The 26499-nt window shown below is 66.0% G+C and overlaps 2 protein-coding genes across 10 annotated transcripts; both read left to right on the top strand.

Annotated features, from left to right (window-relative positions):
• Positions 1-26: 26 nt before the first annotated feature.
• Positions 27-8917, top strand: TEPSIN (TEPSIN adaptor related protein complex 4 accessory protein). Of its 4 annotated transcripts, none has more exons than XM_016163730.2 (13): positions 27-89; positions 860-932; positions 1157-1248; positions 1348-1441; positions 2597-2664; positions 2784-2859; positions 2945-3016; positions 3683-3883; positions 4689-4863; positions 4973-5086; positions 5199-5277; positions 5438-5572; positions 6542-8917. In XM_016163730.2, exons 1-13 carry the CDS (start codon positions 42-44, stop codon positions 7085-7087), a joined length of 1773 nt encoding a protein of 590 aa, XP_016019216.2. In that variant the 5' UTR covers positions 27-41; the 3' UTR covers positions 7088-8917. The 4 variants fall into 4 exon arrangements, with proteins under 4 accessions (XP_016019216.2, XP_016019209.2, XP_016019211.2 ...); XM_016163723.2 differs by having other exon boundaries at positions 40-89; positions 667-932; XM_016163725.2 differs by lacking the exon at positions 27-89 and having other exon boundaries at positions 96-932.
• An 813-nt stretch (positions 8918-9730) lies between these two features.
• Positions 9731-26235, top strand: CEP131 (centrosomal protein 131). Of its 6 annotated transcripts, XM_016163736.2 has the most exons (25): positions 12049-12266; positions 12905-13014; positions 13462-13576; positions 13842-13969; positions 15634-15744; positions 16281-16436; positions 17728-17845; positions 18202-18318; positions 18511-18661; positions 18968-19062; positions 19390-19572; positions 19933-20109; positions 20193-20318; positions 20557-20682; positions 21604-21720; positions 22010-22112; positions 22738-22939; positions 23251-23358; positions 23439-23556; positions 23738-23812; positions 24594-24736; positions 24831-25008; positions 25091-25287; positions 25865-25925; positions 25994-26235. In XM_016163736.2, the coding sequence occupies exons 1-25, from the start codon at positions 12081-12083 to the stop codon at positions 26066-26068; spliced, it is 3276 nt and encodes a 1091-aa protein (XP_016019222.2). In that variant the 5' UTR covers positions 12049-12080; the 3' UTR covers positions 26069-26235. The 6 variants fall into 6 exon arrangements, 5 of the variants coding, with proteins under 5 accessions (XP_036079307.1, XP_036079306.1, XP_036079308.1 ...); XM_036223414.1 differs by adding an exon at positions 9731-9938 and having other exon boundaries at positions 12065-12266; positions 19390-20109; positions 25865-26235; XM_036223413.1 differs by having other exon boundaries at positions 12048-12266; positions 19390-20109.
• The last annotated feature ends 264 nt before the right edge of the window (positions 26236-26499 follow it).

Genomic DNA, 26499 nt, shown 5'->3' with positions numbered 1-26499 from the left:
GCCTGGCGGAAGTGGGGCGGGGCTGGAAGGTGACGGGCGTCATGGCGGCCGCTCCACAGCTGCGAGACCGCCTGAGCTTCTTGCATCGAGTGAGTGCGGGCAGTCTGGCCCTGCTGCGCGCCCTGTCCCCAGGCTCGGCCAGGATCAGTGCCGCCCACCTCCGTGGGCCCAGCGGGGTCACTGCGCTTCGGCTCCTCCCGAGCATCCCCTTCTGACCCTCTTCTCTCTGCTCCGACCCTCCCGGCCCCTCCGGCCCCTCCGGCCTCCTTTCCACATCGCCCCTCCCAAGGCTGGGCGAGTCCACCCCATGTACGTGGAGCGGGCATGTCCCGCCAACCCTGCGTCAGGGCCACACGGGCCAGTCCTGCCCTTGAACAGAACGCGAGCTGTGGGACGCGAATCTGTTTTCTTTCCCCGCTGAAAGCAGCTTTACAGAAATAGAAACATAGAACCGCGTTCGGGATAAACAGCCGGACCCTAGTCTGGGAAGCGGGAGAAACTGCCGGCAACGCTGCCTGCAGCGGGAGCCCTGGGCTCCCTTCCCGTCGGTGCCGGGGGCCTGGGGCGCTTAAAGGGAAGGTGAGAGGAGAGGGGGCTCCGGTGAAAAACAGGCGCTGCGCAGTGTGCGTGCTGGGTGCTGGAGGGCAGGGTCCTGTCGCCCCACAGAGACCGGGAGGCTCCCGCAGGCTGGCGGCACCGTCGCTGCCCTCCCTGGGCACCCTCACCAGTGAGACACGGACACGGGTGTCCCCCAGGCTAGGGCTCTGACAGCCCCTCGAGGATGGCTGGCCCCTTGGTGGCTGTGGTCCTGCCCCACGTACCACGGTCACTCATGGGCAGGGCTCTTGCCGCCTTTCAGCTCCCAGTTCTCCTGAAGGGAACGTCGGATGACGACATCCCGTGTCCTGGCTATCTGTTTGAGGAGATCGCCAGTATCCTTCCTGTGTCCACATCCCGGGTCCCTGGGGCTCCCCTGTCCTCAGGGGTTCCTTGGCCCCTTCACACAGTAAGCAGCTGCGGGTGGAGTCTGAAAGCCACAGTACCGATGACACAGGGCTCAGAACATTTTAGGAACCTGGCGCTTCTGAAACCAGGGCCCGGGGCGGGTGCGCCAAGTTCAGTGGCAGCGAGGCCTTCCCTAACCCGAGCCTCCCAGAGATCTCCCACGAGTCCCCGGGCAGCAGCCACTGTCTCCTGGAGTACCTCCTGGACCGCCTGCACAGCGGCTCTGGCCGCGTGAAGCTCAAGGTGAGGCCGGCCGAGTTCCTGCCCATGGTGCTGAGGCGGGAGGGAGGTGTGTGGGCTGAGGGCATCCATGTGACTCTCCCCATGTGACTGTCCCCCCAGGTGCTGAAGATCCTGCTCCACCTGTGCGCTCACGGCTCCCCGTCCTTCCTGCTCATCCTGAAGCGCAACCCTGTCTTCATCCAGGAGGCAGCAGGTACGGGCTATCAGGGGCGGCCAGGCCCGGGTGCAGCTAGAACCCCTTCGCGTGCCCGCACCTCACCAGCGCATGCTCACCAGCGCACGCTCACCCACACTCCTCACCCGGGCTCCCCCGCCAGCCGGCCACCTCTCCTGCAGCCAGCTCTGGCCCCCCTCTGTCCAGCTCTGCTCCTTCAGTGCCCTCCGCCTTGCTGTGTGTGCTGCACTAGTGCATAAGTACTATTTCTGTTGTGGCTGCCAGACCTTTCCCATGTGTCCCAGGGCCTGGCACACACAGTAGGTGCTCAGTGAGTGCTGCACCACCCTCCCGCGCCATGGGCTTCACCCCCCCAGGGCTGCTCCTCAGGCTCGAGAAGGAAAAAGCACTTTTGAGCCGTCAGCTCTGGGAAGGGCTGTGAGGGCTGGACTGGCCTGTTGTGATCCGGGCGGGGGGCGTTGTGCATCTTTCTCGCTAAGGAGGACTGGTGGGCATGTGGCCTGAGATCTTCCTGTCCAGGGGCGGGAGTCTCAGCCCCTCCTCGGCCCTGAGCGCATCTCGGGGAGGGTCTGGCCCTCAGAGGGCAGCCCGGCTGCCACAGCCGAAGCTCTCTGAGCAGGGCGCCTGGCACGGCGGAGCTCAGGCTGGGGCCCAGGGAGCCTCTCAGGCCGTGATGAGGAGCGTGGGTTTATTCTCAGGCCCCTGCGAACCTCTGAAGGGTTTCGACATGGACGGGACACTTTGTGTCGCCGCTGGGTGGAGAGCAGTGGAGGGGAGGCAGTCAGGTGGCCGATGCTGGAAGTTGGGGAGACCACAGTGGGCAGGGGGAGGGGAGAACCATGATCACTTCTGGAGGTCACATCCCGGTCTGCTGCCAGTGTGGGCGAGGCGGAGGCTGTGGTGGCCCGGCCTCCCCTAGCTTGGGGGCGGCTGAGCCTGGAGGAGGAGGATCTGGGGCCCCTCAGGCTTTGTCCCAGGAGCAGAGGTGCTCTGGGAAGTGGGGCTCCCCCAGGGCTGATGCACGGAAGGGGGTTCGAGCTGGAAGTGATGCCATACGGGGTTTAGGGCCAGGCTGCGTTTCAAGAGGCACACCTGACGGGAGATGCGGGGGTCTGGCCCTGCCGGGCGGCTGTGGGGGGGCTCTGATGCTGTCCCTCCCTGCCCCTCCTGCAGCTTTCACTGGACCCCCGGATCCCCTCCACGGGAGCAGCTTATACCAGAAGGTGCGGGCGGCTGCCCAGGTGAGCCCAGGACCCAGGTCGCCCCCGGGACCACAGCTGCTGTGGGGCCAGAGCAGCAGGGGCAGGGGTGGGGGACAGACCGACTTGGGGCAACGTTGAGCACCCCCTCTCCCGCCTAGGACTTGGGCAGTGCCCTGTTCTCGGACGTGCCCCCTCCGCCTCCGTCCCAGCCGTCCAGGGCCCTGCCTGCAGCAGGTACGTAACCAGTCCAGCCCCGTCGCAGGGCGTCCACCCCGGGGCCGCGGCCGCGTGCGTCCTGCTGACATGGGCCCTCCCGCAGGCATGGGCTCCCAGTCCAGGCCCCAGAGCGCCCTCCAGGGCTTCGGCTACAGCAAGGGTCAGGGCCACACAGGTGAGCACTGCATGGGCCCGTGGGGTGCAGGGCGGGGCAGGCTGCTTGCCTGGCCGAGGGCCGGGAGGGCCCTGGGGTCAGAGCCTGGGCCCACATGTTGACCGCTCTGCCATCGTCTCTGCCTGGGTCCGCGGGAGGGCAGGGCAGGTGCCACTGGGTCCACTTAACCAACAGTGGAAAGCCCAGACGAGGGTCAAGTCCTCAGCTCTGGCCCCCAGCGCCTGGGTCCTTTGAAGGGCCAGCTGTAGAGGGCGGGGGCTGGCTGTGACAGGGGTAACTTACAGCAGGAATGGTTAGTCGTGACAAGTGCACAGCGCCAGCCCAGTCTGCTGGGAGTGCGCGCGAGGCTCGCGTGGGCCCTCTGGGCCGAGTCCAGCTGCGGTGCCGACCATCCCGGTCACGGCTTGTCCCCCCCCCCCCCCCCACCGAAGCGCCGTGTTCTCAAGTGGCTGTGCCGCAGGGGCCTGGCCTGGGCTTCCGTCGGGGCTGATGGCCGGTTCACCTGTCTGCACTCACGGAAGCTCCTGCCACGTGGCCTCTGCTCTTCCTCTGGCTCGTGCCCTGCCCCCGCGAGCTTGAGCAGGGGCCGGTGCGGGCACCTCGGCCTGGGGGAATGTGGGGTCAGCTCCAGGGGGCTGGTGCCATCTCCTGGCTCCTCTGGCACAGGCTCTGCGGGCGAAGCTTTTCTCTCCACCATCCAGAAGGCTGCAGAGGTGGTGGCCAACGCCGTGCGCCCTGGGCCTGGGACCTGCGACACCCAGGGGCCCCTGCAGGGTGATGCCTACCAGGCTGCCGTGACGCCTGCAGCCAGCCTCGGCCACCCTACTCCTGGGAACCTGCCCCCTGGAGCTGTCCCAGGAATCCGAGGTACCAGGCCGGACTCATCTCATGGGGTCAGCTTTCCCCTCTCAGGGCCTGAAGGGGCGCTTGAGCTCCTTCCTGTCACCTGCCAGGGCTGGGTTTGCAGCACGTGACCAGGCCTCTGACCCGTAAGAACCCAGGTTCCGGCTGAGGGCCCAGAAAGGAGGAGGCAGGCGGGGGCGCCCTCAGGGGTTGCAAACGCCACCTTGACACGCCGTCGGTTACTGGGGGAACCCTGCAGAGCCAGCCGCCAGTGCCACACGTGTTCCCTGTGGCCTCTGCGGTGGCTTCACTCAGACCGAGTCTGTCTCTGCGCAGTGTCCTCGCGCTGGGTCTGGACACTGCCAGCCGTTCCTCGAGGAGGGGCCCCGCCCCCCCATCTCCCGTCCGGGCCCTCGGCAGGGCTGGCCTCCGTGGCGTGTGCGTCCTGGTGGGGACGGCCACGGCTGGTGGCAGGTGGAGTAAAGAACAGGGCGCTGCGACGGCTGCAGGTGTCCCCGAGCTTCGGGAGCTGCTGTGCTGGCCCTGCCTCGCCGCCTGGGCCGGCCGCTCCACGCGGCCTCTGGTGCCGCAGTGCGTCCCTGAGCTGGGCCCCGGGCCAGCTGTGTCTGTGCCGCCGTCCCCACCCCGATCCCCGTGTGTGGGTCACCCCACTCTGCCCCGGTCCCCTCATCCTGGTGTGTGTTTCTGGAGCTGGAGCCCAGGCGGCCACCCCGTGCGCATCTCGGGACCCAGCCTCCCGCCCTCCCTTCCTCATCCGCCGGTTCAGCCTGCGGCCCCCGGTCTCACCCCCGGTCGCTGTTTCTTGCAGCCGTGAGGCACCGGCCCGGGCAGGCTGGCGGGGGCTGGGAGGAGCAGGAGAGCAGCCCAGGCTCGCAGGGTTCCTCGCAGGAGAACGGCCGGAGCAAGGCCTCGGACTCCGGCAGTCAGTCGGGCAGTGACAGCCCCTCGGGGGCCAGCCGGGCACCCAGTGACATGGCAGAGAGGTGAGCGAGCACCTCCGGGCCCCTCCCTGCCCTTCTCCAGATGTGGGAGGACCTTGCCCACGCTCCGCCCTGACCCGCCGCGCCCTGATGCCCACATGCCCCCCGACAGGGTCGAGGCCATGACCCTGAGTGACTGCCAGCAGGAGCTGAGCCTGGTCCGGTTGGTGGCCCAGGGGCCACGGGCCTTTCTGAGCCAAGAGGAGGCACAGCACTTCATCAAAGAGTGAGCCCCCCAGAAACTCTCACCCCCACCCCCGCCCTCCCACCCCCCTTGCTTGCCAATGGAGAGGCTGGGCCACCTGCCCTGCCCAGGTGCCCAGTGTCCCTCCCCGCAGGTGCGGACTGCTCAACTGCGAGGCGGTGCTGGAGTTGCTGATCCGCCACCTGGGTGCGACCAGCGAGCGCGAGCAGCTGGTGAGGGGCCCTGGGCTCAGCGGGGGCACTGGTGGGAGGGGGAGTGAGCACGAGGTTCCACGGGGCTGCCCCAGGGGACCCAGGGGGGCTGAGAAGGGGGGAGGCCGGTCAGATGGGCCTCCTGCCTACGGCGGACCGCTGACCTCCGACTGCCCTGCAGAGAGCCCTGGGTGCCATCGCCGCCCTGGGGTGCACGGACCTGCTCCCCCAGGAGCACATCCTGCTCCTCGCCCGGCCGCGGCTGCAGGATCTCAGCGCAGGCAGCCCCGGGCCTGTGACGCACAAGGCCGCCAAGGTGGGCAGCAGCTGGGGCCCGGAGGAGTGGGTCGGGGACACCCTGTCCCACCACCCTTTCCCAAACACCCCCCTCTTGTGCCCACCCCTGCTGCCCCTGGAACAGCAGGCAGGGCCTCGCCTCACCTCTGCCCGGGGCGCTCCAGACCCACTGGCCCTTCTCGTCCTGGACTCCAAGCAGGCCCGCCATGCTGCCCAGCAGCTCCTCCCTGCGGGCAGCTTCTTTTCCTACATGGCCTGACTCACATGTAGCCTCTTGCAGGAAGCCCTCCTTGACTGCTTAGATGGATTTATCCCACTGGTCTCTAGCCTGTGTCACGGGCTTGTGGATCTGCGCTTGGGCCCCGGTCCCTAGCTCCTGGAGGGCAGAAATGGCACCCTCCCCACTAATGCCTAAGCTGTGCGAAGGCCCCCTGGGGTGCCGCACGGAGCGTCCCCAGGCTGTGGCCTCTTCCCACAGCCGGGCCCCTGTGCCTCCACTGCTTGTGGCCATCCCTCGGCTGCTTCCCATTTCCTCTGTGGCCACTGAAAAATTCAGGCTCTTAGTCGCCAGTCCATAACTGTCCTTTGTCAGAGTGTTAGTGAGGCTGCGACAAGCAAGGCACATACCACAGGGGCATGTCACAGTGGCATTTCTAAAAAGCGGTGGCTCGAGGCACATTGGTTCCGTCTATGTGGCCACCTCTCCCAGCGCTGGCCCCGCACACAGCGCGTTTGACGGCAGGGAACGCGCTGCTTACGTGACAGGTGGGAGAGCAGTATGCAGGTGTCTGGTGGCACATGTGTGACCACTGTTTAAGCAGTGGCCTTCTAGTCGGGATGATAGTGACAAGACCACTTGTGAGCAGACGAGTGGCCTGCCCCAACCTCTAGCTGGCCCTGCCCTGGGGAGGGCCGTGGGGAGAGGTGTGCCCCCGTGATGCCCGAGGAGCATGGGGCCCTCATGGATTTCCTCTTCTTCCGCACTCAGATCCTAAGGCACTTTGAAGCCTCCTGCCGACAGCGGCCCTTGGCCCGGCGGCCCCTGGCTGAGCCTGGCCCAGCAGCTGCCCGCACGGGCCCATCTGACCTGCTGACCGATGCCGTGCCTTTCGCTGGGGGCCAGGCGTTCCTGCAGCCTCTGAGTTCGACCCTGTTTTCACTTGGGGGCCCTGCACCCCCTTGTCCACTGGATGGGTCCCCCTTCCCAGGCCCTGGGGACACCAGGGAGGCCGAGACCAGACTGGCAGGTTCCAGAGAGCAGGGGCCTGGATCCGAGCAGAGCTTTCCTGGCCCAGACACCCCAGACACAGGGCCAGAGCTTTGCCCAGGCCCCAGCAACTGCCCATGGAGCCCAGTGACCAGCAGCCACCACTCCTTGTTTGCTGGTATGGAGCTGGTGGCCTGCCCCCGCCTGGTGGGGGCTGGGATTGCTGCAGAAGAGCCTCCCCAGGTCCCCTGGACGTTGTCACAGAGAGTGGCAGCCAAAGAGCCTTCTAGTTCAGAGCCGTCAGCTTTTGCATTTTTAAACTCATGACCACGTGGGCCTGGGCTGCACGCAGAGCACCCTGTGACTCCCAGCTGACGTGTGTGGTCCTCTCTGCCACAGCCCCTGGGGTATCTACAGTCGACTCTTCCCTTCACCCCGGGACCTGGGTGCAGGGAGCCGCCCAGCCAGGCAAGCTCATCCTGGAAGACCTGTGCTAACAGCAGCTCACAACGTGGCCAGAACCAGGACGGCCCTCCTCGTGGGTGTGGTGGCCAGGGAGCAGCCCGCCTGGGCAGCCCGCAGGGCTTACAGAGAGGGCAGGATGGCGCAGAGTCAGGAGCTGAGCTCTTGTTGAGATTGACAGCTGGTGGGCCCTGGGCTGTGGGCCTCCTGCCTCACAGCCATCTGGCCCAACGAGGCGAGCACACTGGTCCCATCTGCAAACCCCGTCGGGCCCCTCAGTGGGGCAGAAGGTGCGGCGTGGCCTGCCTGGAGGGGCAGGACAGGAGGGGAGGCCTGACAACAGCCCAGAGACCAGACGCCCCCCGGAGCTGCCTCAGGTTCACAGGCACAGCACAGAAGGGCACCATCTCCTCTGGGGGTGGGGGGCGGTGCTGGGAGGCAGGGGAGAGGGCCCATCTGCAGACAGCCCAGGCTGACCGTCTGTGGCCAACAACCCAGAGAGGAGGACCGTAGCGCCACCTTGCTTTCCCCGCTCTTCCCGCCAGAGCTGGCTATTTGGCTTTGAATTTCTATGGCAGAGGACAGGCAGGTAGCAGTGCCTCTGAAATTGTGACAGCAGGGTCCCCTGGCAAAACCCCAGCCTGCCTTGCTCTTGCGCGGATTAGGGACCACTGCTTGGGTCTGTTTTTTGAGCTCATCCCTCCCTCTGCACGGGGGCACATGCAGCCACGCACCTGCGTCCTCAGGGTGAGGCCCTGGTGAGCATCAGCTCCCTGTGTGACCGTGGTGACTGCTTCTGCCATAACTACTTCCTGCAGACTGCACAAGGTGGCCTCACAAGGAAACTGTCCCTCTCGGAGGATCTGGGACACTTCCTAAATAAACACTTGTTTCAGCGCTGCTCATGTGCCTTTTGTGTGTGTGTGTGTGTGTGTGTGTGTATGTGTGTGTGTAAATGAAAATAGCACTAATGAGGGGTACACTTAGAAGACTTCTAACCGAAGGGGTAGGTATTATTCCTTAAATGTTTCAAGGAACTCCCCAGTGAAACTATCTGGTCCTGTAACTTTCTTAATTACAAGCTTTTCAGCTATGAAATTCAATTTCTTAGGTAGAGATAGGTTTATTTGCATGACGTATTTCTTTGTTTCAGTAATTTGGGTCTTTTAAGGAACTGACCTATTTCATGAAAGTCAAATGCAGCTGTAGAGTTGTTTGTAGCATACCTTAATAAGCCTTTTAATTTATATATGGTCTGTAATATTTTATCTTTTATTTCTGGTATTGATAATCCTTTCCCTCTTTTTCTTGGTTACTCTGAATAGTTTATTAACATTGATTTTTCCAAGAACTACTAGTTTTATTTCTGTACAGCTTTTGTTTTCTGTTTCACTGATTACTGCTCTTTATTATTTTCTTCTGCATTGGGTTTATATTTCTTTTTCCAGTCTCTTTAAGGTGGAAGTTTAGATTATTTGAGACCTTTATTCTTCTCTCATATAAGTATATTAATACTATAAATTTTTCTCTGTATGCTGCTTTGTCTGCATTCATGAATGTTATTTTTACTCTGTTAAAAATATTTTCTAGTTTCCCTGAGGCTTCCATTTTGTCCAATGGTTATTTGGAGGTGTGTTTTGTCTGTTGTTGATATGTTAATTCTGATACAGTAAAAGGTTATATTTCGTATGACTAGTTAAAGATGTCAAAGTTTGTTTTATGTGTTGGAGTGTTCCATGTGCAGATGTTCTAGAGAACTGCAGACAATATCATATCCTTCCTGAACATAGAAGAAAAAGTACTCAAAATAAATCCAGCAAATACTTTTACGAATCCAGCAAATACGTTAACAAGGTATGGTTAAAAGGATATAAAAAGAGTGACATTGTAGGCATAAAAAATAAAAAAAATAAGGGGTTGTAAGCCTACAGGGTCGTTGCAGTCTGTGAGGTAAACCAAGGGTTGCCTCGCTTAAAAAAGTAAAATAAGGCCAACACATCACAGTGGAATCTATCCTGGGGATGTAAGGCTGGTTTAACATCTGCAAATCGATTGGTAATTCACCATATGATACATTAGTGAATAAAAGTTACATTTTTACGCAAACAAAAAAAGCAAGGGAAATTTCAACATTCATTCACAGAAAACTCGGCAAACTAACTTTCTAGCGGTGTGGGAGCCCAGAAGTGAGAGCCTCTCTGGACCTGACGGCCCCGCCCCGGCCCCGCCCCACGCCCGCTTTTTCCCCGCCCTCTTCGCCACCCAGGCCCCGCCCCACGCCGGCCGATGCCCCGCCCTCTCCAGCCACTTCCAATCGGCAGCGCGCCGCCACGGCGGCCCTCGGATCTCCGCGGCTCCTCCCACGCCCGAACGTCCCGAAGGACAGCCGAGAAGCCCAATGAGCTCCCTGGACGGCCGGAGCGGGCGGCCGGAGCGGGCAGCCGGAGAGCCAATGCGGAAGCGGGCGGGCAGGAAAGGCGGGCCTCCGTGACGGACAGGGGAGGCGGTGCCAGGCTGGTGGCTGGTTGCTAGCTGCCGCCGCTCCCCCGGCCGCTCGTCAGCTTCATTGTCACCCGGGCCTCGGATCCAGCTCCGGGGCCGGGAGCGCGAGGTCGCCAGCCCGAAGCCCGGGCCGCGCACGTCCCAGCTGTGTGGACCGCGCGCACGCCCGCCGGCTGGCCCCGCAGGCCCCGCGCCTCAGCCAGGGCACGCGCAGGTGAGGGGCAATGCGCAGGTGAGGGGCCCCGCACAGATGAGGGGGGCTCATGCCCCAGAGCCCGGTACCGCTTCCAGCCTTCCCGCGAGGGCGACGTGGAGCCCATTCGGCAGGCTCAGGCCCACCACCCCCGCCAAACCCCACAGCGATGGGGGCTGCCCGCGGGACGCTGGCGGAGCCGGGGTCCGCCCACCCGAAGGGGCCAGGCAGGGGCCCTGCACACCCACTCAGGTCCCAGAAGGGACACCTCTGTATGCAAGGTGTGGTCTGGCCTGGGGGTTTCCACGGAGAGGCTGTGTTTACTGTCGCTGCTGCGGAGTGGCTGGGAGCGGGGGCCAGCCTGGGTCCGGCAGGAGTGGCCGGTGCCCTGGGGCCAGGGGGCGTTAAATTTCACCCACACAACCAGAAACTCATGACTGAGGACAGTGACCTGGGGAATGGCAGGAACAGCCTCTGCGCTCAGCTCCGGAGAGCAGGGGCATCCATCCCCCGGCCAGGCGGCCTTGCCATGGGCGTCCGGCTGGAGGCCACAGCTCTGGCCTGTGGGTGACCATGGGCCCATCGGCCCGGAGTTGTCCGTGGCAGGGAGGGCTGTGCTCACTCCTCTGTGGTCAGCCCTCGTCCGCTCGTCTCCTGCATTTTACCTGAGGGTCTGCCGTGTGCCAGGTGCCGGAGCCGCATGGTCCTTGTCCTCACAGAGCTTCTGCTCTCACGAGTGGATCGGAGAGTGCACAGACTCACCCGTGTGGCCAGGTGGCCAGGTGACCAGTGAGGAAAACTAAAGGGGGATGAGGGAGCGAGGAGCGACCGGGATGCGCGGCTCTGAGAGCAGGGCCCCTCGCGGCCTCCCGGGCTCACCCTGGAAGCAGGCCGAGGCACAGCCGGGGGTCTGGCCGGGAAGCAGCGGAGGGGACAGAGGGTGGCAGCGAGGAGGCCACCAAGAGAGCAGGGCCAGCTCTGAGGGGCGTTCGGCGTTCGGACTCTGTCCTCCATCCCTGGGGACCCTCGGATAGGCCACGGGGTGATCTGAGACCCAGTCGGAAAGGTCAGCTCTGGCCGCCCTGTGTGTGTGTGGCGGGGGGAGGGGGCGGGGGCTGCCGCTGTCCAGGTTCGAGGAGACAGGACTCGGGCTGGGCTTGTGGCCCGAGGGGCTGGACGGGAAGAAGGCGCCGAGTGGGTTGCTGAGGGAGCAGGTGTGGAGGTGAGGGGAAGATGTCAGGATGGGACCAGGTGCAGGCTTGAGCTGGTCACAGAAAATGCCCGCCGGTGGCGGGGGGCAGCTGGAGGTGAAGTCAGGAGTCTGTTTTGGCCTCCTTGGGTCTGAGGTGCCAGGGGTGGGGCACCCGAGTCAGGAGGTAAGGGACAGAGAGGGCAGGTGGCATGCGTTTGGGAACCGTGGGCCCCTGTTTGTAAGGAAGGAGACCAGTGGCAGCCCCGCGGTGAGAGAGCGGATGGAGGACAGAGGCCTGGGGCAGAGCCTTGGAGCCCTCAGACCTCAGGGGAGGGGATGAGGAAGGGCCAGCAAGGGGGACCGTGAAGGGTGGCCAGCAGGAGGAGGGGCAGGAAGGGATCCTGGAAGCGAGAGAGCAGATGCTGCGGTCTGGCAGCTCACAGATGTTCCCTGGGTTCCGAGGAAATGGGGGGGTCCCGGGGCCAGACAAGTTTGGGGCCCCCACGTTGGGCAGCGTTAATCAGAGCGAGTCCTGGTTAGAACACCGCACTGCATGCCAGCCTCCGGCCGACTCATCTGACCGTCCCGACAGCCCTTTGAAGAAGCACGTTTTAAATGCCCGTTTTACAGATGGAAAAAGCAAGGCTCAGACAGGTGGCAGTGCGCCTGTCCGAGGGTGGGGGGTAGGCGACAGAGCTGGTGCCCAACCAGGACTGCCTGCCGCCAGGCCACCCTCAGGTAGGGCCCCTCGGGAGGCCTCGTCTTTGCCGTTCACGGCTCGGAACCCTGCTCTGTCACACGCTCTGTTTTTGGGATGAGGAGACTGCAGGCTTCCCAGGGAGCTTGGCGGCAGCAGGCCCGGTGTCCTGGGCTTCCCGAGTTCCAGCTGTAGGCGGTGTGTGGGGGACCTGGTTCCTCGGAGGGCACCTCGTTGCATCTCCTCCTGTCTGCTCAGGGCCCACTCGTCCATCATGAAAGGCTCCCGGGCCGTCAGCACCCCCTCCGGCCCCCCCGAGGGCAACCCGGAAGGCGTGGACCTGAGTCTGACGGGCCTCCCTCCGCCCCTGTTCCGGCGCCCCAACAGCGCCTCCGCCGCGAAGCCCATCGCCCGCTCCGTCTCCGTGGTGGCGGGCAGTGAGCCGAGGAGGAAGGCGCTGGTGAGTGCGGGAGCCCCGGGCAGGGGGGTGTCTGGGCCCCCCACCTCCTGGGGAGTTGCTGGCAGGGTGGCATCTGACTCTTGGGTAAGCGCCGCCCCGCGGCAGGCCCCTCACAGCTGCCATCCCGCCCAGCCCTGTGGCCCTGTCCAGCCCTGTGGCTGTCCTGAGGTCAGGAAGGACCGGGAGCTAACTCACAGGAGGGCAGGGCAGAGCCTGGACCCGCCAGCGTCACGCCCTCTGTCCTGCCTGCTCCACCACCGTTCGCATTGGTCTGGATCCAGAATGGGTTGGCCTGTGGGGGAGGGCCGAGCCCCTGGCGGCCCCGGAGGAACCGGCCGCAGGCAGCTGTGGGCTGCGGTGCCCAGGCTCCCTGGTCAGTGGACAGCGCTGAGGACACACAGCTTTTGCTGCAGTTCCTGGCCGGGCCTCACGCGCTGCCTCTCGGACCCTCCGCCAGCCGGGGGCGAGGGGCTTCCACCTCCCTCCAGGAAGGGGAGGCCCGTGGAGGCCGAGGACGCTCAGGCTGCAGCTGCCGTCGCCCTTCTCGCCATACCCACCTCCTCCCGCCACGTCGGCTCTGCGGGGCCTGGCCTGGTGCCGTGTGAGTGCCCACGCTCAGGGCTTTCCTCTCTCTGCAGGAGGCCGCGGGGCCCGGGGGCTCCCGGGCCATCAACAACCTTCGAAGATCCAACAGCGCCACACAGGTCCACCAGCCGCAGGCCAGCCCGGCGTGGGCCGGCCCCCTCAGGTAACCCCCGGCCCTCCCTGGGAACCCCGGCATCCTCGGGGCTGCCTCTGTCAGCCCTTCGGGCCTCACCAGTGTGGCCACTGGCTCGGCGGGCAGTGGGACCTAAAGTGTGACCGTCCCAAGCTTCAGGACGAGCCTTGACCTGTGTTGTCCTCGTGTAGAGGTGTGGACCTCAGGCTGACGTCCCCTGCCTGCTCCTCTCCCACTGTCCTTGCTGCGCTTACCCGTGGTGTCAGGGTGGCCACGGGAGGGGGTGTGGCGCCTCTCCCAGGCGCCGTTGTCAGATCCGGACTGAGAAATGTCATTTTAAGCTCAGAGCTCAGGAGCAGAATTCCTTGACGGCGACCGGGCCCCTCTCATCCCCTCATAGAACGTCCCCATCTGCATTCCTGGGGTGGACCTCCCAGGCTCAGTTACTGTCCCTGCTCCCTGTCCCCTCTGGCACAGGCCAGCAGAGCCCCCCGACTTCCTGACGCTCTTTGAGAGCAGCCCGGGTGGGAGAAGGCGGCCGGCCAGTCTGAGCAGAGCCTGCAGCGAGAAGGGAGCCACGTGGCACGTCCTGGTGAGAGACGGGGCTGAGCGTGAGTGTCGCCCCGGGCCTGACACCTGGCTGCTCCTCGGCCCTGCCGCCCCACCGGAGGGGTCGGTGCAGAGGGGCGCACCAGCGTCAGCCGCACCGTCACACCCTGAGGACTGTTTGTTGGGGGCCTCGCCCACCCTTCCATCTCCCCATCCGTGGGCAGGGCCGTGGGGGGTGGGGAGGGGCTCCGGTCAGCGGTGTATGCGGAGGGGTCACAGGCTGAGGGGGCATCTGTGTGCACTGACAGGACGACCAGCCCAGGGCCTTCACCTTGCCGCCCAGTGCCCGGGGGCCCAGCACTGTCGACACGGCGGAGAGCCCAGGGAGGAGAGGGAGCACCGTGGCCCCGGCACCCAGCTTCACCGCGAACAACAGGTGCGGCCCCGCCCCCCAGGGCTCTGCGGGCGCCTCCGTCTCGTGCATGGCCAGACCAAGGTGCTTTGGTGCTGGCGAGCGAGCGAATGGCTGGCTCTGTCTGCCCGAGGGCCAAGGGAGGAGGCCGCACGGTGGTGTCTGGCGTGAGGGGGCCCGGTGGCGTGTGCGCCGGCCGCGGGCGACGGCAAGGCTGCCCGGTTGAGCTTCGAGGCTCGGCTGCCGCGTCCCGGGGGTGAGGAGCGTGCGGCCTCAGGCCACACCTGCGCACGGTCAGCTGAGAGCCCATCACCGTCTGGTCTGCAGTGGTCATGTCTCAGCCGTGCCCACTGCGGGGTGACAGAAGGAAGCACGTCCAGGGGACAGCCAAGGCGGCAGGATCAGGGAAGCGTCTGGCAGGCCGTGCCTCAGCCAACAGGCCCGGTGGCCGGGGACTGTGGGGACGACGGGGGCCCTGGAGAGCCCTGCCCCGGTGCGCCCCGGGCTGCAAGGAGAGTGGTCCCCACTCTCAGCCCCCTCGACGGGGACGGCGGGGGAGGGACAAGGGGACACGTTTGCCTGAGCGCCAGCCGGGACTTCCATCGCAGGACATGTTCGAGAGGGTTCCGCAGCCGGTCAGGGCCCCCACAGGGAGGAGTCTGGATTTCAATGCCAGAATTAAGTTAAAAGCTAATTTCTATCAGGGCGACGCGTGCACACAGCTGGTCAGGACGCTCCGCAAACTCATGATGAAAACTGGCAAAGCCAGCACCCGTCCCGCCCTCCCCGAGTCCTGCTCCTGGGAGCTGCCACTTGCCAGCTAGTCTAGTATTTTCTAGAAAACATTTGTCAAAGTACGCTCACGCTGCTCGCCGTTTTCTCAGTCTTAGAGGGACTTGGCGTGGAAGATGGGGTTGCCCTCTCATGCCCCCCCCAGCTAGCACAGGGGCCACCCTTCTCCCATCCCGCATCCGGGTGGAACCGTGTCACAGACCAGCGTCTCTTAGGGCCGTGCCCCCACGCGGGACCAACGCTGGCGCTGCCTGTGCCGAGTGCTGGTTCTGTGGGGCTCGGGGCAGGTCGTTCAACCCTCCAGGGCCTTGTTTATACTAAGAGGTTATTGGTTGCGTTGCCCCCAGGGCCAGGAGAGTTAGATGCACCGGGGCCGGAACCTCTTAGAGCAATGCCCTGCGCAAGGGGCACGGATGTGTGGGGCACGCTTCTGCTTGTCCCAGGATCAAGGATGATTTTTTTTTCCTGCTTGGTTGTCTGTGTACCGGCCACTTCTCCTCCCAGACTGAGGACATTGCTGCTGTCCATGCAGTCAGGCCGGCAGGTGCCCCACCCGTCACCTTCCCCTGGAGAATCCCCAGGGGGCCCCGTCGTCTCCCGTCTGGGTCCCGGCTGGCAGCCTGCCCAGGCCACGTGCTCTCAGTGGCCCCTGTCTGTGGGCCTCGTTTCCTCTGCCTTCGGTGGAGGCCAGCCTACCGCACGGTCCCCAGAAGGGACACAGGCTGTAGTTTTACAGACCGCGTGTCTGAGAACGCTCGACACTCACACCAGACTCGGCTCGGAGGTGCCTCCTGCGCTGGAGGACCGCCCTGCCGTCCGGGAGGCCTGCCCCGCCCCCGGGAGACTGCCAACCCCGCCGCCCGGAGCTCCACTCCGCGTCCTGTCTCTTCCCGCAGGAGCAACAAGGGAGCCGTGGGCAACTGTGTCACCACCATGGTGCACAACCGCTACGCCCCCGTGGACACGGCGCCCCCCAAGAGCTCCAACCACACAGCGCCCTCCCTCAAGTAAGGCTCTGGCTCCTGCCTGAGCGTACCCGAGAGGACGCAGGCCCAGGCGCCAGGCGGGGCTCCACAAGGGCGTGGTGTGGGGCGGGGACCAGGTGGGGTCCCGCAGAGAAAGCCACAGCCACCTGTGCCGTGGGCCCCCTGGCCGAGTCCAGGGAGCTGTCGGCGGAGCTTGGCCAAGCCACGCAAGGCAGCCCCGCGCATGTCACCCCGCGCACGTCACCCCGTGCCCGCCGGCCAGCGTGCTCGCCCAGGGCTGGCCCACTGGTCCCTGAGGCGCCCCCTGCACCAGGTCCTGTGACTCCTGAGATACTTTCACCTTTTCATTGTGGACAGCCTGAGACCCTGGGTGCCATTGGATGGGCCCTGTGGGGAATGGGTGGCTCTGGGGATGGGCCAGCAAGTGAGGACGGGAGCAGGCCTTTGCGGCCCCCTCACGTCCTGAGGCACCCCCTTCCACACCTGTGTCGGCACGCACCCTGGGACCCTGAGCCCAGCAGAGTCAGGCGCCACGAGCCTCTCTCTGTCCCGTTCAGCAATCTCATCAAGGCAGCCACCGGCGACGGCGAGGGCGGTGGCCTCGGGAAGACGCAGAAGAACTTGGCCGGCAGCACCCACGTGGCCCGGAACAGCTCGGGGGCTGCCATGGGCCTGCTCAGACGCAGGGAGGTGACTGAGGAGGAGGCCGAGAGGTGACTGCGGGTCGGCGGCGGGGAGCGGGCGGGAGGCTCCAGTGACAGTAATTTTCATTTAGCAATTGTTTAGAATACGGGGGCCGAAAAGACCATGTGTTGTACGATTCTGTTTATCCAAACCGTTGAGACAAGGCCGGTCTAAAAGGGCAGTACAGTGACGGCTGCCTGGGGCCCGGGGGTGGCAGAAGAGGGGTCTTGAGGGCGATGGAAACGCTCTGAAACGGGATCTCACGGCCAGTCATGTGGCCCTGTAAATTCACTGAAAATCGTTGAATTCTGTATTCAAAAGGGATGAGTTTTATAGTACGTGAGTTATGCTGCATTGAAAGTGTTAGTTAAAAAAATGTTAAGTGGAAAGAGGATATAGAACCAAGAAACCCCCAACCTGCAGGGCTCCCCCCTGAAGCTTGCCGCAGGGGACGGGGCGTGGGGCGCGGGGGCACCGGCTGTGGCCCCAGGCCCGTGCCGTCACGCCTGGCCAGGAAGTGCTCGGTGATCAGAGGCAGGCCTTGATAGCCTCCACCTGGCTGGTCAGCCACCTGCTGTCCTCTTAGAGCTGGGGGACGGCATCCTGGAAGCGGGTGGGCATGGGGTGGGGCAGGGAGGTCGGAGCGGCAGCACTGTGCACCCCGCCTGCTGCCCTCGGTGCAGGGCCCTTTGGAGAGCGAGGGTCCCTCCCCTGTGCGCACATCCTGTGGTGACTTTACATCCTGGGTGCTCCGTTTGCACCTTTGCTGAACGAGCCGTGTGGTCCTGAGGGCCACAGCTACGGCTTCTCGTTTCGCCCGGTTTACACACGACGAAACACACCGTTCAGATGGACAGGGCGAGCTTTGACTCGTGTGTAGCTGGCTCTACAGAAACAACATACCAAGATGCAGAGCATCCGTCACCCCCCAGGGTTCCCTCGTAGCCCATTATCCCGCGCCCCCCCAGCCCCAGCCTGACCACGGCCACACCGGTCTGCCCCCTGATAGCTTCGCCTTGTCTAGAATGCTCCGTGAGCAGAGCGCACGGCCTGTGGCCTTTCGTGTCCGCGAGTGGCGTCTGCCACCTACACGTAGTGCTCACCACAGGCAGGCGGTGGGTCTCGGGGTTCCTTCCGGGTACTGGCAGGTGTGACTAGGTTGTGCAGCGGGGGTGTCGGCCACCTGGAGAGGGCTGCGCGTGTGGCCGCTGGCTGCTCTGCCCTGCTGGGCCCTCCGGGGGCCTGGAGAGGCTGTCGCTCAGCCACCTGGTCCGTGGCGGCGCGGGGCCCGCCTCGGTCCTGAGTCTGCTGTGCCGGCAGGTTCATCCACCAGGTGAACCAGGCCGCCATCACCATCCAGCGCTGGTACCGGCGCCAGGCCCAGCGGCGCCGAGCTGGAGCCGCCAGCCTGCAGTGCCTGCTGGCGTCCAAGCGAGAGGTCAGTGTGGGTGAGCGAGCCGCACCGGGGCTCCGGCGTGTACAGCGGGTTTCTGGGACCATGGGACTGAAACCAGAATGGCCCGTGTCCACCCCGGCCTGAGCCGCTCGCTCAGCAGGGCCCGGGTGTCGGGAATGCTGGCCGCCCACCCCGGCTGAGAGGCCTGGGCAGGTTTCTGGTTTGGGGCCCTGCTCCGTTTTGCAGAGCCATCCCTGCCCCAAATTGCTGCCGGCTGCCTGTGAGGGGGGCTTGTTGTCTGTGGGGCAGAGGCGTGGCGGGGAGCATCCTGGGAGAGCCCACATCTAGGTTGGCCACCCATCTTCCCAGTCAAGTCGCCGTGGCTGTGGCTTCCGCAGGGGCAGCGGCAGAGGCTCGGGGAGGGGAGCCCGCTGGACCTGCACCGGCAGAAGGAGGCGGCCCGGAGGAAGGCCCGGGAGGAGAAGGCGCGCCAGGCCCGACAAGCAGCCATTCAGGTGCTGGGGCGGCCGAGCCACACGGGGGCCCAGTGTCAAGGCGGAACCCCTGTTTCCCATGATCACGCCCCTGGGGGGCCCTGCCTGCTGCCTTACCCAGTCCCAAGACACTGGCCTTGGGCAGCTTGGCTTGGGAGGGTGAGGGGCTGAGCAGCCCCATAGGCGAGGCTGCTCAGAGGGTGCACCCTGCAGGAGCTGCAGCAGAAGCGAGCCCAGAAGTCAGGCAATGCTGAACTTGGGATGCTGAAGGGGGCCCGGGAGCCAGGGGAGCCCCGTCCTGCCCAGGAGCCGCCACTGAGGCCAGGAGGCACCGCTCCCCAGACCTGCAAGGCCAACGATGCAGGTGCGAGGAGAGCCCAGAGGCTGCCCCGACCCGCCCCTCATCCCTCGGGGACCGCTGTGGCCCCTGTGGCTGCTGCCCGGTTGGCGGCTCCCATCCTCTCTCCACCCCGCGGAGGGGCCCCGGCTGTGTGGCAGATGCCCAGGCCCTGCTCCTTTGTCCCCGCCTCACCCCCTCTGGAGCTAGACACAGCTCCACAGAAGAGGCTTCCTGACCTTTCACTTGGAAGGGCGGGGCACCCCAGCCTCCCCTCTGCTCCACGAAGCCCACTGTACCTCACCCCTTCCCAAGACGTGTTCTGTTCCACAGGGGCTGGCCTCCGTACCACGGGCCCAGACGCACCCAGCCAGCCTGCCCCCAGTTCGTCCCCAGAGCCCCAGCAGTTCTCAGAGGACAAGCTGCAGGTTTGGTCACAGCCATTTTTGTGGCCATGGGGTCACTCACGCCAGAAAAGGCCTCCCAAGATGGGTCTTGTTTCTCTACCAGCGATGGGGGCTCACAGGGCTGTCACTGATGTCCTGGGGTGGGGCCCATGCCCGAGCCCACAGAGAAAGCTGGACACTCAGGGATTAGGGGACAGCAAGGTCATCAGACGGAGGGGTGGGGAGGCCAGGCCTGGACACACTGCGCTCAGCCGGCCTTTATTTCCCTAGAGATGGGTCTGTGGGTCCCCCCCCCGCCCCCGTTCTCTGAAGGCCTCACCAGCTTCTCTTGCCCACTGTCCGCTGCAGGACGCCGGCTCTCAGGACGCAGCTGATGAGGCCCCAGGGACGGCAGGCCCCGCCGGGGGCCGGGCTAAATCCAGGGCGACCCTGGATGAGCTGCTGGACACGCTGAAGCTGTTGGAGGAGGAGCCCGAGCCGCTGCCCCGCCCCAGGGCCTATCGCAAGGACAGATACGCCTGGACGGACGAGGTGGCCGTGGGCGCCCTCCCTCATCCCAGCCCTGGGGCCCGGCGTTGTTCTCCGCAGGGCCAGGGGAGCGTAGTGGGGACCAGATGGGGCCTTGTGGGACTACTACCTGCACCCCCCCCCAATTTCTCATGGCTTACGGAAGCATGGGGGCGGTGCTTCAGAATAGCCTGGGGGTGGGCGCGCCTCTGCCAGTGGTGCCCACAGGTGGTGCCCTGTGAGGGGCTGGGCATCCAGGGTCCTTTCTTCAAGACCAGGCCCAGCTGTCCTCCCTTCCCCTGGGGGTCCTTGAGGGGCTCTTGCAAGGCCACCCCAGAGTCCTTGGCTGCCCAACAGTCCCAATGCTGTGGCCCCTCCTCTCAGGAGGACGATGCCAGCTCCCTGACCGCCGACAACCTGGAGAAGTTTGGGAAACTCAGTGCGCCCACCGGCCCCGCCGAGGACGGGGCTCTGCTCTCGGAGGCCAAGCTGCAGAGCATCCTGAGCTTCCTGAACGAGATGGAGAGGTCGGGGCAGGACCGGCCGGCCTCTGTCCCCCAGGTGTGGAGGGGACCTTCGGCAGGGACGGGGCGGCGGGTCCATCCTGGGGGACCAGGCCTGCCTCAAACCCACTGCGTCCTCAGGGACTCGCGCCGGAGGAGGGGCCGGGGTGCCTGGAGTCTGTGTCCGAGGTGAGCACATCCGTGATGCGGCTGAAGCTGGAGGTGGAGGAGAAGAAGCAAGCGATGGCGCTGCTGCAGAGGGCGCTGGTAACGCCCGCGCCCCGCCGCCCGCGCCCCGCCGCCCGCCTGCCCCGCCGCCCGCCCGCGCCCCGCCGCCCGCCTGCCCCGCCGCCCGCCTCCGCCCTGTTCCTTCCCACCACCGCACAGTCACCACCTGCCACTGCCTGTCCCCGCCTCTGTCCCAGGTCACCACTGGAGTGTGGCCTGCCGGCACGGCTCCCTGAGCGGGCCTCGCCTTCTGTTTCCCTGTCCCCACACCGTGCAGGCGCAGCAGCGGGACCTCACCGTCCGGCGGGTCAAGGAGACGGAGAAGGAACTGGGCCGGCAGCTGCAGCAGCAGAGGGAGCACTACGAGGCCACCATCCAGCGGCACCTGTCCTTTATTGACCAGGTGACACCAGGGAAGTGGGGTGCCAGTGGGGCGACCGGACCCATTGAATTGGGCAGTGTCTTCCCTGTGGGGGAGAGGTGTGCCCCCTCGATGGGCTGGTTCGGGCATGCCATGGGGTGCTCCCCTCACAGCGTGCTGCCCAGCCCAGCGGGGCGGGCATGTGGCAGGAGCAGGTACGTAGCGCAGAGGGCTCTGGCAACCCCTCGCCCAGGTGTCCAGCGGGACACGCGCCCAGTGCCTTTCCTGTGCTTTCTGGGACCATCCATGTTCTTGGGCCCCAGGGCAGCCAGAGCTCCTCAAGAGAGGGCTGCGGAAGCTTCCAGGCTGCCCTGCACTCAGCCGCACCCCCCCGTCAGGTCCTGTCCTGGAGAAAACACTGGGGTGGGCTCTGCAAGAAAAGCAGGAGCCCAGAGAGATGAGTGGCCTCCTGAGACCATCAGGGACACTTCACTCGGCAGTTGTAGGTGCATCCAAACTAGAGCTCTGCCTGGAGCCCGCAGTGCAGTGGGCGCCATCCTCGGGGCTTTGCGGAGACCCCGTGGCTGGTGCTGGGCAGGTCCTTCTCCTTTAGCCGGGTGATGAGGATGGGGGGGCAGCCCCCTTCCCGAGAAGATCCTGACGTGGCCACAGCGAGGCGCTGATAGCCAAGGCCACCGTCCCCAGCTATCCCCCCAGAACTGCTCTGGTGCCAGCGGGGCCCCTGGGTGCAGGAGTTGAGGGCCAGTGACAGCTGCAGCCCCTTGTCCACCTGTGCACGGCCCTCCTGGCCTAAGGCAGGAGGGCATAGAAAGGCTTGGGGTGGTGGCCCTGGCCCTAGCTAACATGCTGGTCCCGGGCGAGGAAGGCGGTGTCTTCCCGTGGGACAGGGTCCCATCTCAGTGCAGCAGCTTCACCTCCCCCCGCTGCCTCCCCCATTCACAGCTGATCGAAGACAAGAAGACCCTGGGCGAGAAGTGCCAGGCCGTGGTGGCGGAGCTGAAGCAGGGGGACCAGAGGCACAAGGAGAGGGAGGCCCAGATGCAGGACCAGCACCAGCTGGTGAGAGCTGGGCGGCGGCTTCCCCTCCCCGCTGTCCAGTCACCACTGCAGACCTGGGGCCTCGGGCCTGTGGGACGACGTCCTGCGTGGGCGCCCAGCACAGGGCGGCCCCTGGAGCAGGCCTTGGAGCGCGGGTTCCGGGGCTTGTGCACAGGACGAATGTGCAGTGCAGGAAGGCGCGGCGGGGAACCCTCACACCCGGAACCCTGGGGCGCCCGGGGCGCGTGTCATTTAGCGTCTCCCCGCCTCCCACAGCTTCCCTGTCAACCGCCTGTCTTCTCGCCGGCAGGAGATCAAGAAGCTCAAGGAGCTGATGAGCGCCACTGAGAAAGTCCGCAGGGAGAAGTGGATCAGCGAGAAGACCCGGAAGATCAAGGAGATCACCGTCAGAGGTGGGCAGTGGCGCCGGGCCGGCCCCGAGGCGGCCGTGGGTCTCTGAGGACAGTCGTTTCAGTGGCCGGTGGTGCTGCCCGGGCCTCCAGGCCGGGAGGAGGCGGGGCTGCGGCTGGCGGGCGGACCAGGTGCCCATCTGGCCGGATCCGAGAGGGACGGGCCAGCTCCCTACCTAGGTCCCCCGTCTCCTCCAGCTTCCAGGGGAGCACGTTGGGTGGGAACTCAGGATGGGGGTCCCAGGTTTCCTACCACCCGGCACTGTCATTTCTTACCTAGAGAGCCGGCTGAGGGGTGGATGAGGCCTGGCCCTCCTGCCCTGGGACTCCCTCCTCCTGGGAGCCCGGGTAGCACCAGGGAGAGACCCCACTGGCCAGAGCAGTGGAGGAAGGGGGTTCACAGTGCCGTGGGCAGGGAGAGGCACCATGGGTCCAGCTGGACTTAGCTGTACTTTGGGCCGGAGTCCCCAGGGTGGCCTGGGGGCAGTCCCCTGGCTGAACTGCAGCCCTGGAGTCACAGTGGGTGAGAATTGAGGGTCCCCTACAACACTGGGGGTGAGGGCAAGGCCTGTGTGGCATAGTGGGCAGAAGTCGGGGGTCCCTGCACCGCCATGCGTCCCACCCCCAGGTCTGGAGCCCGAGATCCAGAAGCTGATCGCCAAGCACAAGCAGGAGGTGAAGCGGCTCAGGAGCCTGCACGCGGCCGAGCTGCAGCAGGCGGAGGAGCGGGCGGCCCAGCGCTACGGGCGCCAGGCGGAGGCGCTGCGGGAGCAGCTGGAGCGGGAGAAGGAGGCGCTGGGCCAGCAGGAGCGGGAGCGCGCCCAGCAGCGGTCAGTGGCCCTGCCCGGGGGCCGTGCGTGAGGCGGGGGTGGGCGAGATCCGAGGCGAGCTGGGATGTGCCAGGACCCCAGCGTGAGGCGTCTGTGAACAGCATCCTTTACCCCAAGGCCCCCCCCTCAGGAAGGACGCTGAAGATGGTACTGGGACAGAGAAGCCGAGGGCAGGACATGGGGCCGAGCTGTGGCCCCTGCACTGATGCCACCAGGGCTGCCTCTGCCGTGGGGGCAGCTGGGTTGGAGGGGCAGGGGATGCCGGGTGCAGCGGCCGCCCCGCCCCGCCCCAGCCTGCGCGCCATCTGCAGCTTCGAGCAGCAGCTGGAGCAGGAGCAGCGGGCCCTGCAGCAGCTTCGGCAGCGGCTCCACCGCGAGGTGGCCGAGGAGAAGGAGCGGCTGGACCAGCAGGCAGCCAGGTGCCGCCTGGGAGGGGCCGCCCATGCCCTGCCACCCCTCCACCCCCAGCCCCACGCACTGACCTCCGCTGGGCCCGCAGGCAGCGGGGGGAGCTGGAGGAGCTGAGGCAGCAGCTGGAGGACAGCAGCTCGGCGGGCGGCCGCGCCCTGAGGGCCGAGTTTGAGAAAGGGCGAGAGGAGCAGGAGCGCAGGCACCAGGTCGGCCACCGTCCCCGCCCAGGGGGGCGCCCATGCTGGGGACGGGGGCACTGTGTCAGGAGCACCACCAGGGCCAGCCCCGGGGCAGCCGCCCGGAGCCCCAGCCCGAGCCTGGGTTCATGGGACGGGGCTCGCCCAGGCGGGCAGCAGCCAGCGAGCCTCACGCTGTTGCCGCCCCCAGATGGAGCTGCAGGCCCTGAAGGACCAGCTGGAGGTGGAGAGGCAGATGTGGGAGGCCAACCGCGCCAAGAAGGAGGTGGGCAGGGGCAGGCCCGCCGTCCCCCTCCCCTCCCGCCAGCACCCCAGCCTCACAGCGTGGGCTCCACCTCTGGAGCCCCCCATGACTCGCTCTGGGTTCGCAGCTGGCTGCTCAGGGCTGGCAGTTCAGTCTGAGCTATACTGCCCTTCCCTAAGTGCCCTGGGGGACGCCAGAGGGGCTGCAGCAGGTCCCAGGTGACCACAGAGGGGACTGCACCTCGCCCTGCCTCCTGGAGAGCTGCTCTCGAAGTTGACAACACTCAGGCCGTGTGCAGGGTACACACGGGGCAGGCCCCCTTCCCATCTCCTGGTGTCCCCGGACGGGTGGGCGGCCCCGCCAGGCTCTGCCGTCCTTCTGGAAAGAGGCTCCTGGGGGCCACATGGGAGGCAGTGCCCTGTGCCAGCCAGCCCCCCGGCCTGGTGACAAAGCTTCAGCAGCGGCCGAGCGGCCCCCTTGTCCAGCTCCCGTAACCGCACACAGAGGGGTCACCGCGTCTGTGGGCTAGCCAGGTCAAAGGGCCATCGTGTTGAACTTGATAGGAGTTCCCCAACGTCCGGCACGGCCCTCATCTGGAAGGCTGTCCCCCACCCACACTCACCCTGGGTGCGGGGTGTCCGGGCCCCTCATCCAGGCCCATCTGGCAGCAGCTCCAGCCGCGTTAATGGCCCTCCATTCCCACAAGCCTGCGTGTCCCCAGAGCCCACGGGGCTGTCCCGTCTGGGCCCTCAGCCTCCCCCTGCCACCCTCTGCTGGCTGAGCCCGTGTGCCCCCCCTGCAGGAAGCATGGCTGCTGAACCGGGAACGGGAGCTGAAGGAGGAGATCCGGAGAGGCCGGGACAAGGAGATCGAGCTGGTCATCCACCGGCTGGAGGCCGACATGACGCTGGCCCGGGAGGAGAGCGAGAGGGCAGCCGAGAGCCGGTGAGGCTTTCTGCCGTGGGGCCATGGCCGCGAGGCCCGGCGCCCAGGTGCTGTGCCCCGCGGGCCGCCCCTGACCCTGCCCCTGGCCCGCTAGCGTCAAGCGCATCCGGGACAAGTATGAGGTGGAGCTGTCAGAGCTGGAGCAGTCGGAGCGGAAGCTCCAGGGACGGTGCACAGAGCTGAAGGGGCGGCTGGCGGAGGCCGACGGGGAGCGCGTGCGCCTGCAGGGCCTGCTGCGACACAAGGACAAGGAGCTGGCGGACGCGCAGGCGGTGAGCGGGGCGGGGGCGGGGGCGGGCGGCGGTGCCCCGGCCCTCGGCCTGCCGCCAGCTCGCACCGTCTGCTCCGGCCCAGGTGAACGAGCAGCTGGCGGGCGAGCGGGGCAGCCTGGCCCAGGTGCTCCGGCAGGAGTTCGCCGACCGGCTGGCGGCCTCCGAGGAGGAGAACCGGCAGGTCAAGGCCGAGCTGGCCGCGCTGCGGGCCCGCCAGCAGCTGGAGCTGGAGCAGCTCACACGGGAGAAGCAGGCGGAGCTAGAGGAAGTGCACGGGAGGTGGGTGCCGGGCCAGGCCGGGGGCCTCGGGGAGCGCGGTGGCGGCCGCGCTTGTTCTCCAACCAGCAGCCACGGCCGCTGGGGGCTCTGCGTGTGAGGGTCCAGGTCGCGCCTCCCCCGCGGCACCTGGCCCCAGGACCCCCGGCTTGGTTGGAGCAAGTGCTGTGCAGAAGGGGTGGAGGCCCCACGAGGGCAACAGTGAGGGGTCGCCACACCCCTGGGACCCCTCCCTCCATCCTTCCTGGTCACCTGTCCGTCCTCCGGCCCACCCGCCACAGGCACTTGGAGGGCAGTCCAGGGTAGGGGCCCTCGCCCTTCCCGAGGCTCGCGCCAGGGTCTCCGCTGCGGGTCTGGCGCATGTGGAGGCCGGTTCTCTGGGCAGTGGCCTGGGGCGGGCTGTGCGCCCCTCCAGATGGCCCAGTGCCCTCGGCAGGACTGGAAATGGGCAGGACAGCTGCCCCTCCTTTCCTCATGGGGGTGGGGGTCCCCACGAGCCATGCTACTGCCCTCGGAGCCATGGGTGGTTCTGGGGCCGGCGGGGGCCACCCCACAGAACCCCACCATGCGTCTTCTGCAGGGTGAAGAAGGCCTTGGCAAAGAAGGAGGAGGCCGTGAGCAGCCTCCGGAGACAGCATGAGGTGAGTCCCGCGGTGGCGGCCTGCGGGAGGGGCAGCCCGGGCCTGACCACGTCGGGTGCGTGTTGCAGGCCGCGATGAAGCGGGCTGACCACCTGGAGGAGCTGCTGGACCAGCGCAGGCGGCCATTCCCCAGCACCAAGTGACTGCCCACCAGCCACGGCGTGGACAAGCGGACAGCAGCGGGGCTGGGGGTCCTGGCGGGAGGTGGACACCGCCCCGGCCTCCCTCCGTCCCTCTGGCCCGAGCGCGGTGCTGGCGGGCAGAGCACCATGGCTGCATTTTAATAGTAAAGAGATGTTTCTTCACACTGTGCACCCCGCCTCGTGTCTGTCCTGGGCTGGGGCCGGGATGGAGGCTGCCGGGGGCCCCTCCGCAGAGCGGCCAGCCTGACTCCCCATGTTCCTTGCCCGGTCCCACCGAACCCCGGCTGGCATCCTCTGTTCCAGCCTGGCCCTAGCCGAGCTCCCCAGCACCCAGGGCCCCTCGCCAGCAACCTCCCGCGGGAAGGAGCGCTGAGCCTCCTCCCCCACCCCTGCCGGGTGCCCCCCCCTCAAAGGGCCTGCCCATGAGGAGG

The sequence above is a fragment of the Rousettus aegyptiacus genome, unplaced genomic scaffold (assembly GCF_014176215.1).
Source record: "Rousettus aegyptiacus isolate mRouAeg1 unplaced genomic scaffold, mRouAeg1.p scaffold_m13_p_6, whole genome shotgun sequence".
Taxonomy (NCBI): domain Eukaryota; kingdom Metazoa; phylum Chordata; class Mammalia; order Chiroptera; family Pteropodidae; genus Rousettus; species Rousettus aegyptiacus.
Note: the sequence above shows the minus strand (reverse complement) of the source record. Positions and strands in the feature narration are given on the sequence as shown.